At 36.9% G+C, this 16024-nt stretch overlaps 1 protein-coding gene across 2 annotated transcripts in view; it reads left to right on the top strand.

Moving 5' to 3' along the window:
- The window catches only part of IRAG2 (inositol 1,4,5-triphosphate receptor associated 2), an 87356-nt gene that overhangs the window by 65912 nt on the left and 5420 nt on the right, over positions 1-16024 (top strand). For both annotated transcript variants that reach the window (XM_072954585.1, XM_072954586.1), the window contains 11 exons: positions 36-82; positions 190-254; positions 410-517; positions 2454-2524; positions 5584-5641; positions 7857-7920; positions 8006-8033; positions 8298-8438; positions 11652-11786; positions 14905-15052; positions 15895-15938. In XM_072954585.1, coding sequence (XP_072810686.1) covers positions 36-82; positions 190-254; positions 410-517; positions 2454-2524; positions 5584-5641; positions 7857-7920; positions 8006-8033; positions 8298-8438; positions 11652-11786; positions 14905-15052; positions 15895-15938 — 909 coding nt within the window. The remainder of the gene's footprint in view (positions 1-35; positions 83-189; positions 255-409; positions 518-2453; positions 2525-5583; positions 5642-7856; positions 7921-8005; positions 8034-8297; positions 8439-11651; positions 11787-14904; positions 15053-15894; positions 15939-16024) is intronic.

Genomic DNA, 16024 nt, shown 5'->3' with positions numbered 1-16024 from the left:
TGTTAAACTTCTCCCTTTTTTTTTTTCTCCTTAAGGAGAATGGTGTTGAACACTCATATTCTGAGAGCCTGCCACAGCCCAGGTTTGCTAGTTTGTTTGTGTGTGTGAATTTGGGGGCATATCCTGTTAATTTCTAAGAAAATTCTTTGGAACCAACACTCAAAAATTTTTCTTCTACTCCTTTGACAGGGAACACTCCACGCTACCATCACCTGGACACACTTCATCTACAGAAAGTACTGTGACTCCAAGTGGTGAGTGGATTGGAAAAGATACAAAAATAGAATGTTAGTATTATAGCTATAAGTTTGCTGTTTTCTGACCTGCTGAGGTGCATGCAAATGAAAAGAACAAAAGCAAATAATCCTTTTGCATAGTGTTCATGCTGTTCATTTCTTCCTGATGGTAGATTCTGGATCAGAAATTTTGAATATGGCTTCTGCTGACCTTGGATGTAAACCACTGGGTGAGAAAGAGGAGGAAAAAAGATCAGTTTCTGCTGGGCTAAAGAGCGGAGGTAAGCTGCTGAAGGGTTCAAGTGTAGTTTCCATTCAGCAAACCTGGAAACTATCCTCAGTGGAGGGTACTATCCCCAGTAGCTCTGTCATGATATTTTATAAAAGAATTTTGAAGACATAGTCTAGAGAAAAGAAGTCCAAGAGATGAACATGGCCTTCACTTATGATGTTACCAACTTTTTTCCACTTCTGCATTTAGAATTTTAAAAATACAATATATTTCAATGGGATTTAAATACTTCCTATAGCAAAGATGGACTGGGCACACTGCATCTCAACAGTGGCGCAGATATGGAGTTACTTAGGAAATTCTCAGAATCCCAATTAGAATTTTCTAGGTTGAAAGGATGGACCAATTAGTGATGGTCCACTCAGGAGGCAAAAATTAACTAAATAATGTTAGATCCCCTTCTGCCATTTGAGTCTGAAAATAAAGTGGCTCTTCTCATCCATTCCCAGTGAGACATCACTACAGTCAACACTCACAGGAAGCTCTCATTCCCACCAAAAAAAAAAAAAAAAAAAAAAAAAAATTACGGAAATTTCATCTGTTGTTTGAACTGGACAATTAAATTTTAGATATACATGCTAAATTAGAGGAGCTGTAAAATTGTAGAAATGGGATCCAGGGAGTGTAAATTACTGTAATTAATATAGAGAGGAATTTGCCAGTATCTATCAGAATTTTAAATGTACATATCCCATGATAAAATAACTTGGTTTCTGGGAATTTATCCTATAGATCTAAGTACACACATACTATATGACATGTATGGATGTTTAGTTACTGCAGCATTGTTTGTAATAACAAAATATTGGAAATAAATTTAAGTATTTGGCATATCCATGTAATGGAATACTAACAATACCCTGTAAAACACACAGAAAAAACATTTTTTCTTTGAAAGGTATCAAAGAACTATTGTTTCTTGGGGAAAAACACCTAAGGTACAAACAATTATGTATTGCATGTAAAAAATTGTGAACAAAAGAATAGAAAAAAGTTTTTGTGCGTATATATAATATCTCTGAAAGTCTAGACTAAAATTAGTAACATTGTCTATGAGGAGGGAAAATGCATTTCTGACAGGCCTAGATGGGAGGGAAATTTTTCACTGGAAAACATTTTACATTTTTTCATTTTTGGACCATATGAATCTATCATGTGTCCTAAATTTTTTTTTAAACTAAAATAAAATGTATACGAAAAAATGTTCTCTCTCCGAAGAAAGTGATTACCACTTTGTTCTTGTTTCCATTTAAGTGTTAAAAATCTAATATATCCTTTAATTATTGCTTTTTCTTAAACAAAATCTAACTATAGCAGGTGACCTTTGTGCCTGCTCTGAACTAAATTCAGGATAATGGATCATGTCCAAGTAATTATCAAGTATATTACGGTACAGATAAATAAAGTGAAATTATGAAAGGGATTGGCATAAATTAAAAGTGCATCTTTTCGTCTTAGCTTGATGACATTTAGAAAGATACAGTGTTTTGGAAGGATATCATACTGTGTTATCAGCCTTGCATATGTAATTTAAAAAAACCTGTTTGTCAAGCTATAAAAAAAGCTACGAAGTGGCTAATTGTTCATCCTTCTTTCATTCCGTTTCTGTAATTACACTAGCAATGTGTTTGATTTAAAAAAGCAGCACCAGCCTTAAAAAGTATTTTATAAACCCTATTATTTGAAGGCTGTTTATACAGATGTTCATTTCTGTTAAGAAATTGCCTGTGGCTAGCTAGCTTCCTTGGGAAATTTTGCTGGTCTAGTCCTGATTCGGACACATTTAAAGTTTTTTTAGTACAAAATTTGTCTCACGTATTAAGGCCTTTGCCACTTACTAGTCTGCCCACGTTGCCACCCTCTTCCTCTTTTACTTGTTCCTGCCCTCCCCAACCCCTAGCTGGTGTGTTTCCTCTTTCTCATAGGCAGAAGTCCAGCTCCTGAAAGTATTGTAGTCCAGGGCTCCGTGAGTGAAGGAAAAACCACGTTAAATCTGGTAAGGAAATGTACACCTGTCAAAATGAAAGTAATAATCCATACAATGGTGGAACTGTCCCTTTAAGTTTGCATAGTACTCTTGTAAGCACTATTTCATTTTGTCTTTTCAGAATCTTATGACATTAATAGAATTTAGATATACCAATATTTTATAGATGAAGAAGTTGAGGCCAAAGCATCCTTGTGACTTGTCTGAGGTCACACAGTAGAGTCAGAAGTAGGATCTCGTGACTCCACACTCATTTTTCCTTCATTCATTCATTCATTCACTCATTTATTCAGCAAAAGTCTGCTGGAAACCAGCTAGATATCTATCAATAGTGTACTCTTAAATAAATGAATGCCTTAATAAATAAGGCTAAATAAAACAGTGATATCTACCTCAAGGATATGTTGTGATTCAGGGAGGAAATTACTTAGTAATTAGACTGTGGTTAGTGATAGGGAAGAGAAATGGCTGGGGCGAGAGGACAGGAAAGGTGTCATGGAGGGGGTGCCTCATGAGTGGTGTCGAATGTTACACAGCCTTATGGCAAACTGCTGTAGAGCATCGTGAGGGCGAACAGTGAAATGTTTATGGAAAAGGAGTTAAACTCCTTTCTTTTAGAAGGCTTCTTGTCAGTGGTATGAATTTATAATTATCGAAGGGTAACTTGTAGATCATGTATTCAACTCCACATTTCCTCAAGAGTCTTACTCATGCATTAGCCCCTCCCTGCATTCTGTGCACAGAGGTGTGTATGTCTGTGTCTGTGTCTGTGTGTGTATTAATATTATTGTCTTCCCATCAGTGTATAAACATTGTTTTAGTTAGGCCTATTTGGTTAAAAGAAACAGAGACTCATGCAGCTAACTCAAGTGAAGAGAAGGCTGTGGCATGTATACATCTGAGGTAATAAGATAGATAAAAATTTTATACTATTCATATCTGAAGAGAGTAGGGTGATTGGATATGTGATTTGGATTAATTCTTGGTAAAGTATGCAGAGAGCATAGTATTGGCTCGCACACATGCCGAATGTGGTTGCCCCTTATAAAAACTGGACAGAGGAGAATTCGAGTCCTCTAGTCTTTCACAGAAGTCTTCAGAGAGAACACTCTTCTTCTCATCTTGGAAAAAGATAGAAATAAAAAAAAACTTTTTAAAATGATGGATTGGAAAATGCAGTGATGCAGGTGGGGAACTCGTTAGAATGCTATTGTACTAATTCAGGCAAGAGATGAGGATGGTATGAATTTAGTGATGATGGAGAAAAAGAGACTAATTGGAGAGGTAGTGAGGGGGTGCCATTCATAGCACTCAGTGACGGATGTCAGCGGCATGGGAAAAGGTAGACACCCCGGCTTACGGCTTAACCTACAGAATGGATAGAATAATACGAGAGCAAGTGAGAGTAAGAAGAATGGAATTTATGGGGCAAATTTAATTTAATTTGAGATAAATCAAGTTTGGTTAAGATGAGCCATTAGTACTCTGTAAGGAGATTTTATATGTAGCTATTTATCCATACTTATAAACTTAGCCTGTGGGCCTTTCGGTAGCAGATACGCATTTGTGAGTTATCAGCAAAGGACCACGCATGTGGATGGGAGCTCCCAAGGACCCTGGCAGGCAGGGAGAGAACACTGAGGATAATGGACTCTTGATGACTCTGTTCCCTAATAAGAGAAGGCAATGGCAGAGGGGACCAAGAAGGAGCTATTGTAGTGATGGGGTGGCATCAGGAGAGGAAAACCAAGGGAAGAAAAATCTTCAGGAAGGAGGGGATTATAAATCATTTTATTTAATTAATTAAAAATTTTTTTATTTTTAAAATTTCTTTTTTATATATTTTTATTTATTTGTTTTTATTGGTGGGGGGAAGTAGTTATGTTTACTTATTTATTTTTAGAGGAGGTACAGGGGATTGAACCCAGAACCTTTTGTAGGCTAAGCATGTGCTCTACCACTTGAGCTATACCCTCCCCTTCTATAGATCATTTTAGATGCTACAGTGAGGTCAAGTAAAACAAAGACTGAAAAATGATCCCTTGGATTTGGCAGTAGGGAGCTCCCAGGTAACCGGGGAGGGCAGTTTCCTTGGAGTGTTGGGTACAGAGGCAGAGTGGTTCATTGGTCACTAACAGGAGATGAAGAATTAGAAACAGCAACTGTGGACACCTCTTCCCAGAAGCGTGGCCATGAAGCGCAGGAGAGAAAGAAAATACCGTGGCCAGAAGACGTCATGAGTTGAGGGAGGATTCAAAAAACTTAAGATGATTTACATGTTGATAAGAATGTTCTAATGTTTTACCCGTATTATTGCATTTGTTACATTTGATCAAAATCTTAGTTTCAATTGCCCAAAAATTACACGACATAGTATCAAGGGCTCTACCAAGGAAATTCGTCTTGGACTTGTTTTTTATGGAAAATTTCTGAGAATGTTGAAAAATGATGATCTATAGTTTTTCCACTGGATTTCCCCAGGAGCAGTACATTACCCACTCTCTTTTTAGGGTGATTTTTGTTATACAGATATGTTTGTAGGACACTTGGTCAGTGACCTTAAAACACATTGGAATAAAAGCCAAGCGTGACACCATCTTATCAGCTATTTCATCAGTCTCCCTGGCCGCCCATCTGGAAAGCTGGTGCCGTGGTCCTAAATCACCCCCACTTCTTCACCCACCCATTCCTTCCTCACCCTCAAGCTCCAGCTGGTTCCTTGTCAGCAGGGACTTTCCATGCTTCTCAAGCCATGATGCTGCTCTCCTCCCTTTGCAGAGAACTTCTTCATCCGTAATGCATTTATTTGGCTCCTTATCCTAGTTTGCGTGGTGGTGACTTGTATCCCGTGGGCAGCTTTCCGTGTGTTTCTCTTCTTTATGCCTCAGCTAGACTGGTAGCCCCGCTGGAGCCAGTCCTCTTTTCTTCCTAATGCCCAGCACAGGTCTTTGACTGCTGTAGAGTTGGTTTCCACAGGGTGGGGCGGGAGAGGGCAGGAAGTTGGGAAATGACTGGTTATGGAGGATTTCCACTCTACGTACCGCAATAAAATCTCTTTATGGTTTTAGGAAGCCAAAGCGGAACCAGGAATAAGAGAGGAGCACAGAAAAGAATGTGCTGCAGGAGGTAAGGGATGTTCTCTTCCAACCCCTATTTCCCGCCAGTAATTTTTGGGGGTGAAATCTTTCTGAGCAAAGATATGGCATCTACAACTCTACATCTCTAGGTAAAATCAGCCAAATAGAACTGATTTTGATTCAGTCTGTATCATTTTCACCATATTTATGTTGCACTGCCTGTTAAGCCCCAGATCCCCTGTTGCGAACTAGGGCCCACACCAATGTTGGTGGTGAGTGCTAAGTGCTACTCTGAAATCTTTTTTATTTTCCCATCTAAAAGTAAATAAGTCAGTATCTAAAGAATAAGTGCTAATATGTTTCTCTCCCCATTTCCCCTCCGTTAATTAGGATGGACTAGTGAGTGGATACCGTTCTGACTTCAGAGTCACTGACTCTGCTTGGTCACTCTCTGACTTGCGATGACGTTGGAAAGTTATTTAACCTTGAGTCTTTTGTTTTTTTTTAAACAGAAGTATAGTCAATTTACAATGTTGTGTTAATTTCTAGTGTACAGCATAGTGATTCATTTACACATATACACACATATGTATTCCTTTCCACATTTTTTTTCATTATAGGGCATTACAAGGTCCTGAATATAGTTCCCTATGCTATACAGTAGGACCTATATTTTATCTAGTTTGTCTAGTTTATAGTAGTTAGTATCTGCAAATCCCAGACTCCCAATTGATTTCTCCCCACCCTACTTTCACCTAGGCAACCATGTTGATTTTCTATGTGAACCTTGACTTTTAATTTCCTCATCTGCAAAGTGAGAGTGATTAATTTTTTAAAAAAGTGCCCTTTATTAAGACTATACTGTGTTAAGGACAAGACTAAATTCTTTATGTGCATAGTTTTATTTAGTTCTCCCCAATACCTGTGTGAGATGGGTACGGTGTGATTTAGTTTCCCAGCCTGTAAACTGTAGATAAGATACTGTTCTTATCTCAGATTTGCTGTGAGGGTTGAATAAATTATATAAAAAGCACTTAGACAAGTGCCTGATGGAAGTTCTCATAAAAGTTAGCTACTATAGAAAAATAGAAAAATCATCTTTGTTTTGTAGATGGTTTGATGAAGTTGTGAACTTGTTTCAGGTCACATAAGGATCAAAGTGTCGACTGAAAAAAATAAAGCACAACCTAACAGTTGAGAATTGTTTTATCTGACAGATTTTGTGAGGGCTTAAGCCCAGGACATAGCCTCTCAGATAGCTCTGAGGGACTGTTCTGAAGAGGGGAGGGAGGAGACAGGATATATAGGAGATTTTGCAATAACAAAAACAACCTATTAGGTAGTTGAATATCCAAAAGATTACTGCTAGTTACTTAAAAAACTCAGATATTGCAAGTTAATGAATTTAGCACTTTTCTACGTATGGGAAGATGCAAGAGTCTGGGCTTACTGCAATTATTCCTTGAATATGCACCTTAACTTAACTACCTAGGGCCAGCGTCCTGTTTTCCTCCATCTTAAGTCCCCTCAGGATGCACCACGGCTACCGGGGCTGACGGCTTGATGGCCGCAACATCCTTTATTTACTGAAATGGCAGGTGACATTCTTTGTCCATGAAAGCTAGGACTTAAACCAGGTTTTTTCAACTTTAAATCTAATGCTCTTCGTAACGAACATTGCCCTCTTTGTGAAGTAGTTGTGAAGAGTACCATTAATATCTGCGAAGAGACTTGCTCTGGGACTGGCATATAGTAAATCTGTGGTAAATGATTGATTCTAGGTTTATTGTTGCTGTTCCTGTTACCATATTATTTTTAAAATAATTATTATACTATTGTTACCACCACCACCACCACCACCACCAGAATCACTACGACACCTGTTGTTGCTGCTTTTAAACTCTTGATCCTCAGAAGGACCAGGGTACCAGAGAAAGGTATGCATTTAACCATAGGATCAAGTCAAATAAACATTCAAATGCAAAGAAAAGTAATTCGGGCTGTCCTTTGACTCCCAGACATCTTCAACGACTATTCCCAGGCTGGAATGTGAGCCTCTGATTTAACATCATTGTGATCCCAGTAGCAAAGCATAACATTATCTTACATTTAAGCAAATGTATTGTTAGCTGACCATCTTCTCAGACGTATTTTAATGAGATGCCTGTTTAGTGGAGAGAGAACGTAACAACAGTTGATTGAACGTGCCTTTAGCTATCTATTAAGCCTTTTTAACCAAATAACATTTTATTGTCTTTTAATAGATGCTGCTCTTTACTCCCTTCCTGTAACCACTGTGAAGTCCGTTAACTTTAGACAGAGTGACAAGTAAGCTCTTTTTCATGTAGCTTGCTAACGTTTCTGGCTTTTCTGTTGAATTCTCTTTGAATAACTTCTTTCTCTTATCCTGCAGCATTTCTACTAACGAGAAGGAGGTAGAGGTAAGTTTAAAGCAGATGTTTTTTTCCTTTGATAAAAAAAGAAGTGTTTCAGACTCACCTACAGTCACTTCATGCTTTTGTGCAAGCTGTCATAGGCTTGGTGTCTGTTTGGCTTTGCCATGACAAAGGGCAAGAAAAGTCTATGCATGCCAGCATTATGTCACTGGGAGGAGAAAGAAATGCCTCTGCATATTTGGGATTAAACTGAAATATTTGACCACATCCAGTTTTTCTCCCCTCACCCTCACGTTATTTTGACAACAGGCCGAGTTTCTCAGATTATCTTTGGGATTTAAATGCGACTGGTTCACCTTGGAGAAAAGAGTGAAGCTTGAAGAAAGATCCCGTGACTTGGCAGAAGAAAATTTGAAGAAAGAAATCGCTAACTGTCTAAAACTGTTAGAGGTGAGAATCGTACTATTTGAGGACGACACTTTTGATCATATTATTAATAAGGTTTTCAAAATTACAAATGAGTTTACTTGTATGACTAGAACCAACACCAAGTATTAAGCCCTGCCTGACCCAGCTGTGAATTAGTAAGGGGTAAGAATTCAGGATCAGGCCAAGAGAAAATGTTCATTAAAGGAGGATGTAAGCAATAAAAGCAAATAAATGTCTTTTTTATACATTTTTTGATTTATAATGTATTAGTTTCTGTACAGCATAGTGATTCAGCTATACACATATATATACTTTTTCATTATTACAAGACATTAAATACAGCTCCCCGTGCTATACAGTAGGACCTTGTTTATCTATTTTATACGTAGTAGTTAGTATCAGCTAATCCCAGCTCCTAATTTATCCCCCCCCTTTCCCTTTCCCCTTTGGCAACCATGTTTTCTATGTCTATGTGTCCTTTTCTGTTTTGTAAATAAGTTCATTTGTGTCATTTTTTTAGATTCCACATACAGATGATATCATAAGATATTTATCTTTATCTGACTTACTTCAGTTAGTATGACAATCTCCAGGTCCATCCCTGTTGCTGCAAATGGCATCATTTCATTCTTTTTTATGGCTGGGTGGTATTCTATTGTATATATACACCACAATTTCTTTATCCAGTCATCTGTCGACAGACACTTTGCTTGCTTTCATGTCTTGGCTATTGTAAATAGTGCTGCTTTGAACACTGGTGTACATGTGTTTTTCGATTTAGTGTTGCCTCCAGATATATGCCCAGGAGTGGGAATGCTGGATCATATGGTAACACTATTTTGGTTTGAAAGGAATCTCCCTACTGTTTTCCATAGTGGCACCAAATTACATGTTCACCAATAGAGTGGGGAGAGTTCCTTTTTCTCCATATCGAGAGGATATCCTCATCTGGAGAGCAGCATTTATCATTTGTGGACTTTTAAATGATGGCCATTCTAACTGCTGTAGGGGGATACTTCATTGTAGTTTTGATTTGCATTTCTCTGATAATTAGCGATACTGAGCATTTTTCATGTGCCTATTGGCCATCTATATATCTTCACTGGAGAAATGTCTGTTTAGGTCTTTACCCATTTTTTGATGGGGTTGTTTGTTTTTTTGGTATTGAATTGTATTAACTGTTTGTATGTTCTGGAAATTAAGCCCTCATCAGTTGCATCATTTGCAAATATTTTCTCCCAGTCTGTAGGTTGTCTTTGTTTATGGTTTCCTTTGCCGTGCAAAATCTTGTAAGTTTAATTAGGTCCCATTTATTTATTTTTGCTTTTATTTCTATTGCCTTGGGAGATTGACCTAGGAAAACATTGCTACGATTTATGTCAGAGAAGGTTTTGCCTGTGTTCTCTTCTAGAAGATTTATAGTGTCCTGTGTGGACACTATGTTTAAGTCTTTAAGCCATTTTGAGTTTATTTTTGTGTATGGTGTGAGGAAATATTCTAACTTCATTGATTTACATGAAACTGTCCAGTTTTCCCAACACCACTTGCTGAAGAGACTGTGTTTTCTCCATTGTATATTCTTGCCTTCTTTGTCAAAGATTAATTGACCATAGACTGTAGGTTTGTTTCTGGGCTCTCTATTCTATTCCATTGATCCATATGTATGTTTTTCTGCCAGCACCACACTGTTTTAATTACTGTAGCTTTGGAGTATTGTCTGAAGTCTGGGAGGGTTACTCCTCCAACTTCATTCTTTCTCTTCAGTATTGCTTTGGCAATTCTGGGTCTCTTGTGATTCCACATAAATTTTAGGATTATTTGTTCTAGTTCAGTGAGAAATGTTCTGGGTAATTTGATAGGGATTGCATTAAATCTGTAGATTGCTTTGGGTGGTATGGCCACTTTAACAATATTATTGACTCTTTCAATCCAAGTACATGTGATATCTCCATTTCTTTAAATCATCTTTAATTTCCTTTATCAGTGTTTTATAGTTCTCAGCATAGAAGTCTTTCACCTCCTTGGTCATTTAGTCCTAAATGTTTATTTATTTGGATGTGGTTTTAAGAGGGATTTTTTTTTTTACTTTCCTTTTCTTATATTTCATTGTTAGTATAAAGAAATGTAACCGATTTCTGTAGGTTAATCTTGTATCCCGCTGCCTTGCTGAATTTGTTTATTAGCTCAAGGAGTTTTTGTGTGAATAAATGTCTTTTAAAGTAGTTACATGAATCATCTGCCTTCTCTCTGGATTTTCAAATAGATTTCAGGCAAAAGAGTAATCATGCAGAAAACTGAGCAATAGGAGATAATATCAATTTTAAGCTTCAAAGAAGAGAATCAAAAGTCTATTTTCATTTAAGTAACTGAAAAGAGAATGGTGACTGATTTCAGTCTTCTCAGATAATGGGCAAACCCTCTATAAGGCACATAGAAGTGGAACAACTACTATTACTCTTCTGTTTAATGAGGTCACCATCAATATAAAGATGGGTTGGAAAACTAACAGGGCTAATTTTGGAAAAATGGAAGTAAAAATGTAGAAGCCATATTCTATGTAAAAATTTATCATATTAATCATTATAAGTATACTTCAGTAGAGTTAAGTATATTCATGGTTGTTGTGAAACAGAATCTTCAGAACTTTTTTGTCTTTCTTACTGAAACTCTGTAGCCATTAAATTATTATGTCTTTGGATCAAGGGCACAGATTTGAGATTAAATATTTATAAGGCAATGAAGGTGTACCTACCTAACCACCCCAATCTCAACTTGTCATCACTGGAAGAGCAAATATAGTTGTCAGAGTCATATATAATTCCAGTCTGTTTTCACTACTTTTCTTAAAAGTTCAAGCTATGATTCTCATATAATGCATTCAGTTCATTTATAGGCATAATTTCTTTACCATTGCCAGTGAATTACATTGCATCCTGTTAATCATAGAAGAAAGACATAAATACACATGAAGGAGGGGCAAATTTGGAAAGTAAAGGAGGAAAGGATCAAAGATAGTATATGATACTATAAGATAGTATAAAAGGTTTTGGGAGCACCTGCTTGATGGCCAACAAAGATGTTAATATTTCTGTATCATTCATTATTGGTCTTTGCTGCTGCTTTTCACCTTCCATAAAGGTAACAGAGTCACCTGCATTTACAACACAATCAGTATTAGAATCACTTGCTGAGTACTTGGGTTTAATACTTACTACTGCTTTCCTTTCTGTGCAGTCTTTAACCCCTCTTTGTGAAGATGACAGCCAGGCTCAGGAAATCATTAAGAAGCTGGAGAAGAGCATAACATTCCTCAGCCAGTGCACAGCACGAGTGGTCAGTAGGGCTGAGATGCTGGGAGCCATTAATCAGGTAATTTGTCTCCATTTCTCTAGTTACAGTGGAACTACTGAAAGAATGTATTTTCCTTAACATTATGGATTACATTTCTAGGAATAAGTTTTTTTAAAAAAACATTTCTTTATTGTACAAGACATATGTATGTAATACAGAAAAAATGGAAAATGGAGCATGCAAATAAAAATGTAAAGAAAAATCTCTCAAGATAGCATTAGGCAGTGACAATCATTATAAAAATTTTGTGATAAATTTTTCTAGACACTCCCTTCATACAATGTTATAATCTTCACCAAAAGCAACAGCAAAAAAATAGTACTTCCTCAAAATGAAAAACTTTTGTGTATCAAGTGACATTACCAAGAAAGTGAAAAGATAATCTATAAAATGGGAGAAAATATTAGAAGATCATATAACTAATAAGGGTCTAGTATCCAGAATATATAAAGAATGCTTATAGCTTAACAACAGAAAGAGAAGTAACCCAACTGAAAAAAGGAAATAAGACTTGAATAGACATTTCACAAAGAAGATACAGAAGTGGCCAATAAGCACATGAAAATATGCTTAATCATTAGAGAAATGCAAATCAAAACCATATTGACATACCACTTCACACCCACTAGGAGAGCTATAATACAAAGAGGAAAGGAAGGAAGAAGGAAAATAACTGGTACTGACAAGGATGTGAAGAGATTGCAATATTATTATGGCAACATTAATATATTATTTAGCCATTGAAAGAAAGAATGTATTGATATATGCTGTAATGTAGATGAATCTGGAAAATATTAAACTAAGTATGGGTGCTAGACACAAAGGTCACGTATTGTATGGTTCCTTTTTTACACAGTATCTGGACTGGGTAACTCTTTAGAGAAAGGTAGAAGCTTGGTGGTTGCCAGGTTCTGGGGGAGGGATTAATGGAGAGTAGGTGATTCATGGGTGTGGGGTTTTATTTGGGGGTGATGAAAATGTTTTGGAACTAGACAGAAGTGATGGTTGCACAAGGTGTTGAATGTTCTAAATGCCACTGGATTGTTCACTTTAAAATAGTTAATTTTGTATTACTCATCATTATCTAAAAGAAGAAAAAACATGATGAATATACATTTTCAGGTTTCAATTCAAACAAATCTGTAAATAAATCTTTTTTGAGACAAGTGGGGAAATTTGAATATGGACTAGATGATATTAAAGTGTTTCTGTTAATGTTAGGTGTCATCATGGCATTGTGATTATTTAAGGAAATACACTCCTTTTTTTTTAGATACTTATTGAAATGTTTAAGAGTGAAATAACATGATGTCCATCACCTATTCTTAAAAAACAGCATTCAAAAATTGAGGTGAAACTCATATAGCAAAATGTTGGTGGTTCTTGAAACTGATTAATGGATATGTGTGGGTTTATTGTCTACTTTTTGTGTCTGTAGAAAATATCATAAAATTTTTTTAAAATTAAAATTAGTGGATGAATAGTATTAGGTCAATATTATCTATAAACACTGTTATGACCATATAAATTCTGTTCATAGTAGAGACAGTCGTCTAGTACTTTTTCTTCTTTGCACAACATTCATGTTCTTCATGGAGTTAATCATTTCCCTTCCCCATGATTGCTATGCTGTTTTCTATTTACTTTTCTCTAATTTATCCTCAGCTGCTCCCAGCTGGCAAGTTACTTCCTGAATTCAGCAATTCTCTCGAGCTATTTCCTTTTCTACACTTGGTGGATGTTCTCTACATTTTGACTACTCCTCGAATTCCTGCTCTTTGAATGTTGCATCTCCTGAAGTGGTCCTTTCTCATCTCTTTTCTACCTTTTAGTCTTTTTGCTCTAGTTTCAGAGAGATTTCCTCAACCTTATCTTGAAACTCTTCTGTCGAGTTACATATTTTTTGTCGTATTTTTAATTTCCAGACTTTAAAAAAACTCAGAATGTTGCTTTTTAATAATATCTTGTTCCTATTTCATAGAAACAATAGTTAATCTTACCTCTCTGAAGATATTGATAGTTTCCTTGGCGTTTTCATTTTTCTGCAGTTTATTTCTTTTTTGGGGGGGCAGTAATTAGGTTTACTATTTATTTATTCATTCATTCATTCAATCATTCATTTCATAGGCATGCTGGGGATTGAACCCAGGACCTCATGCATGCTAGGCACACATTCTAAACTGAGCTATACCCTGCCCCCCTTACACGTCATTTCTTTTAGCTTGCTTTTTTTCTATGTTTTGACTTTCTTTTCTCAAGCTAGAGGCTTTCCTCTGACTAGCGATGACCCGCTATACAGCTGACTGGGAGCTCTGCATGTGCTGGCTGGGGAAGTTTCATGGTGGCTCTGAGCTTCACACGAGCCAGGGTGTTTTTCTGGCATACTCAGTGTCAGCAGTTTTTAAGAGTTTCATCTTGCAATGTTAGATTCCTCAGAGAAAAATCTTCCAGCTGTCTACCTTGAGAGTATAAGCCCGGCTACCAGTGTTTGGTGGTTGGAAGGAAGAATAAGGTTATGCATCTCAATATTCAGTATATATGCAGACTTCTGCTTCCGTCTGTTCTTTTCCGTGTGATCCACTCACCATCAACTGTCTGTTACTGCTCCATCCACAGACCCTGTGTTTAAATTTCTCTAGCTATCCAACCTTGTAGTGTTTCACCAAAGCGGTAGCGGGGCAGTTGCTCAGCTGAACTGAGTAAGGGCGGTGATCTGTGGCTCTGATTGCTTTTTACACAGATTCTCAACCATTTCTTCTGTTCACATGTCTACCTTCAAGCTTAGTTCCAGAGGCACCACTAGTTCCTGAGCCCTTGCGGCTTTCTGTGGTAAAAGCCAGGCTGCTTCTGGGCTTTTCTTACAGCTTTACTTAGAGTTCAGTTTTTCAGGTCTTAGTCACTTACCACAAGTCCTCCTACTTGGCAGGCATTCAGTTTTGTTGCTATTATATCCTCTTCCGTGTTCTATATACCCTTATGTACACATGCCTTAAAAAAAAAAAACCCTTCTCGCCATTTTAGTAGGCTCTAGGGATGGAGTGAAGGTAAGCATGTGTCTAATTCACTGACTTACAACTGGGTATGGAGAATAGTATTTTCAATGTAAATGTGTTTTGTTTTGTTTTTTTCCTGCCAGGAAAGCCGGGTTAGTAAAGCAGTAGAAGTGATGATTCAGCATGTAGAGAATCTGAAAAGAATGTATGCCAAGGAGCACGCTGAGTTAGAAGAACTAAAACAGGTTCTTTTGCAGAATGAAAGGTCTTTTAACCCTCTTGAAGATGAAGGTAATACAGGTTTAAAATAAGAGTATCAATCATGTTTTTCTAACATTCTCCTTTCATTCTCTCTTACTAATTCTTATTATACAGTGTCTTTAGGAAAACATCCTTATGTTAAGGTTATATTAGAAGAATTTAAGAAGGATATAATATATAGGATATAAGAAATAACTCATCCCTGTTATTTTATAGCCCCAAATTAAGATGTCAATTAGAAAACAAATTAGGAGACATGGATTTTATGGTAGACACCAACAATTCATTAAATTACTGACATGAGAGAATATACTTAATCCCACCCATGGAGTGGACCCCAGTGATGTCCAACTTGGGATGTGTTAGAATTGGCTCTTTCTCCACACGTACAGCAAGGCACAGCAGTGTAAACAGGAGGAGTGACTGTGGCATAGTAAGCTGACCAGTGGATTGGGGAGTAGGGAGATGTCTGAGATCATGGAAACTATCTTAACATAAGGGTTATAGGTTTATATATTCTTGCAATAGTTATAAATAGACAACATGAACATTTTGAAGCAGAATTTTCATTTTATTGATCTCTTCTAGAAATAATATTTGATGACCTTCTGATCTTTCAATTTTGGAGTCTTTCATTCAGCAGACATTCATTTAGTGCCCTGTGCGCTAGGCAGGCAGTGTGGACATCTGCAGTGATACAGAGGACTGTATTCCACCGGTTCAGATTACTGATGTTATGAATCACCAAATACATGACCAGATGTCCACAATGGTCTTATTTTCTGACCATTGCTTTTCTTTGTAAAGAATTAAGACCATTGCATTAAATTGCATGTGTAATTCCTTAACTGCTCAAATGTTTTCCCTTTCAGATGACTGCCAAATTAAAAAACGTTCGGCTTCCCTAAACTCTAAGGTAATTACTAATTCACTCGACAAATGCCTGTCAAATGTTATAGGAGATGGTTTTAGAGTATTATTTGAAGCAACATGGCTTTAAAC

This window comes from Vicugna pacos, chromosome 34 (assembly GCF_048564905.1).
Source record: "Vicugna pacos chromosome 34, VicPac4, whole genome shotgun sequence".
NCBI lineage: Eukaryota > Metazoa > Chordata > Mammalia > Artiodactyla > Camelidae > Vicugna > Vicugna pacos.
The sequence above is the reverse complement of the archived record's forward strand: the minus strand, read 5'-3'. Positions and strand labels throughout refer to the sequence as shown.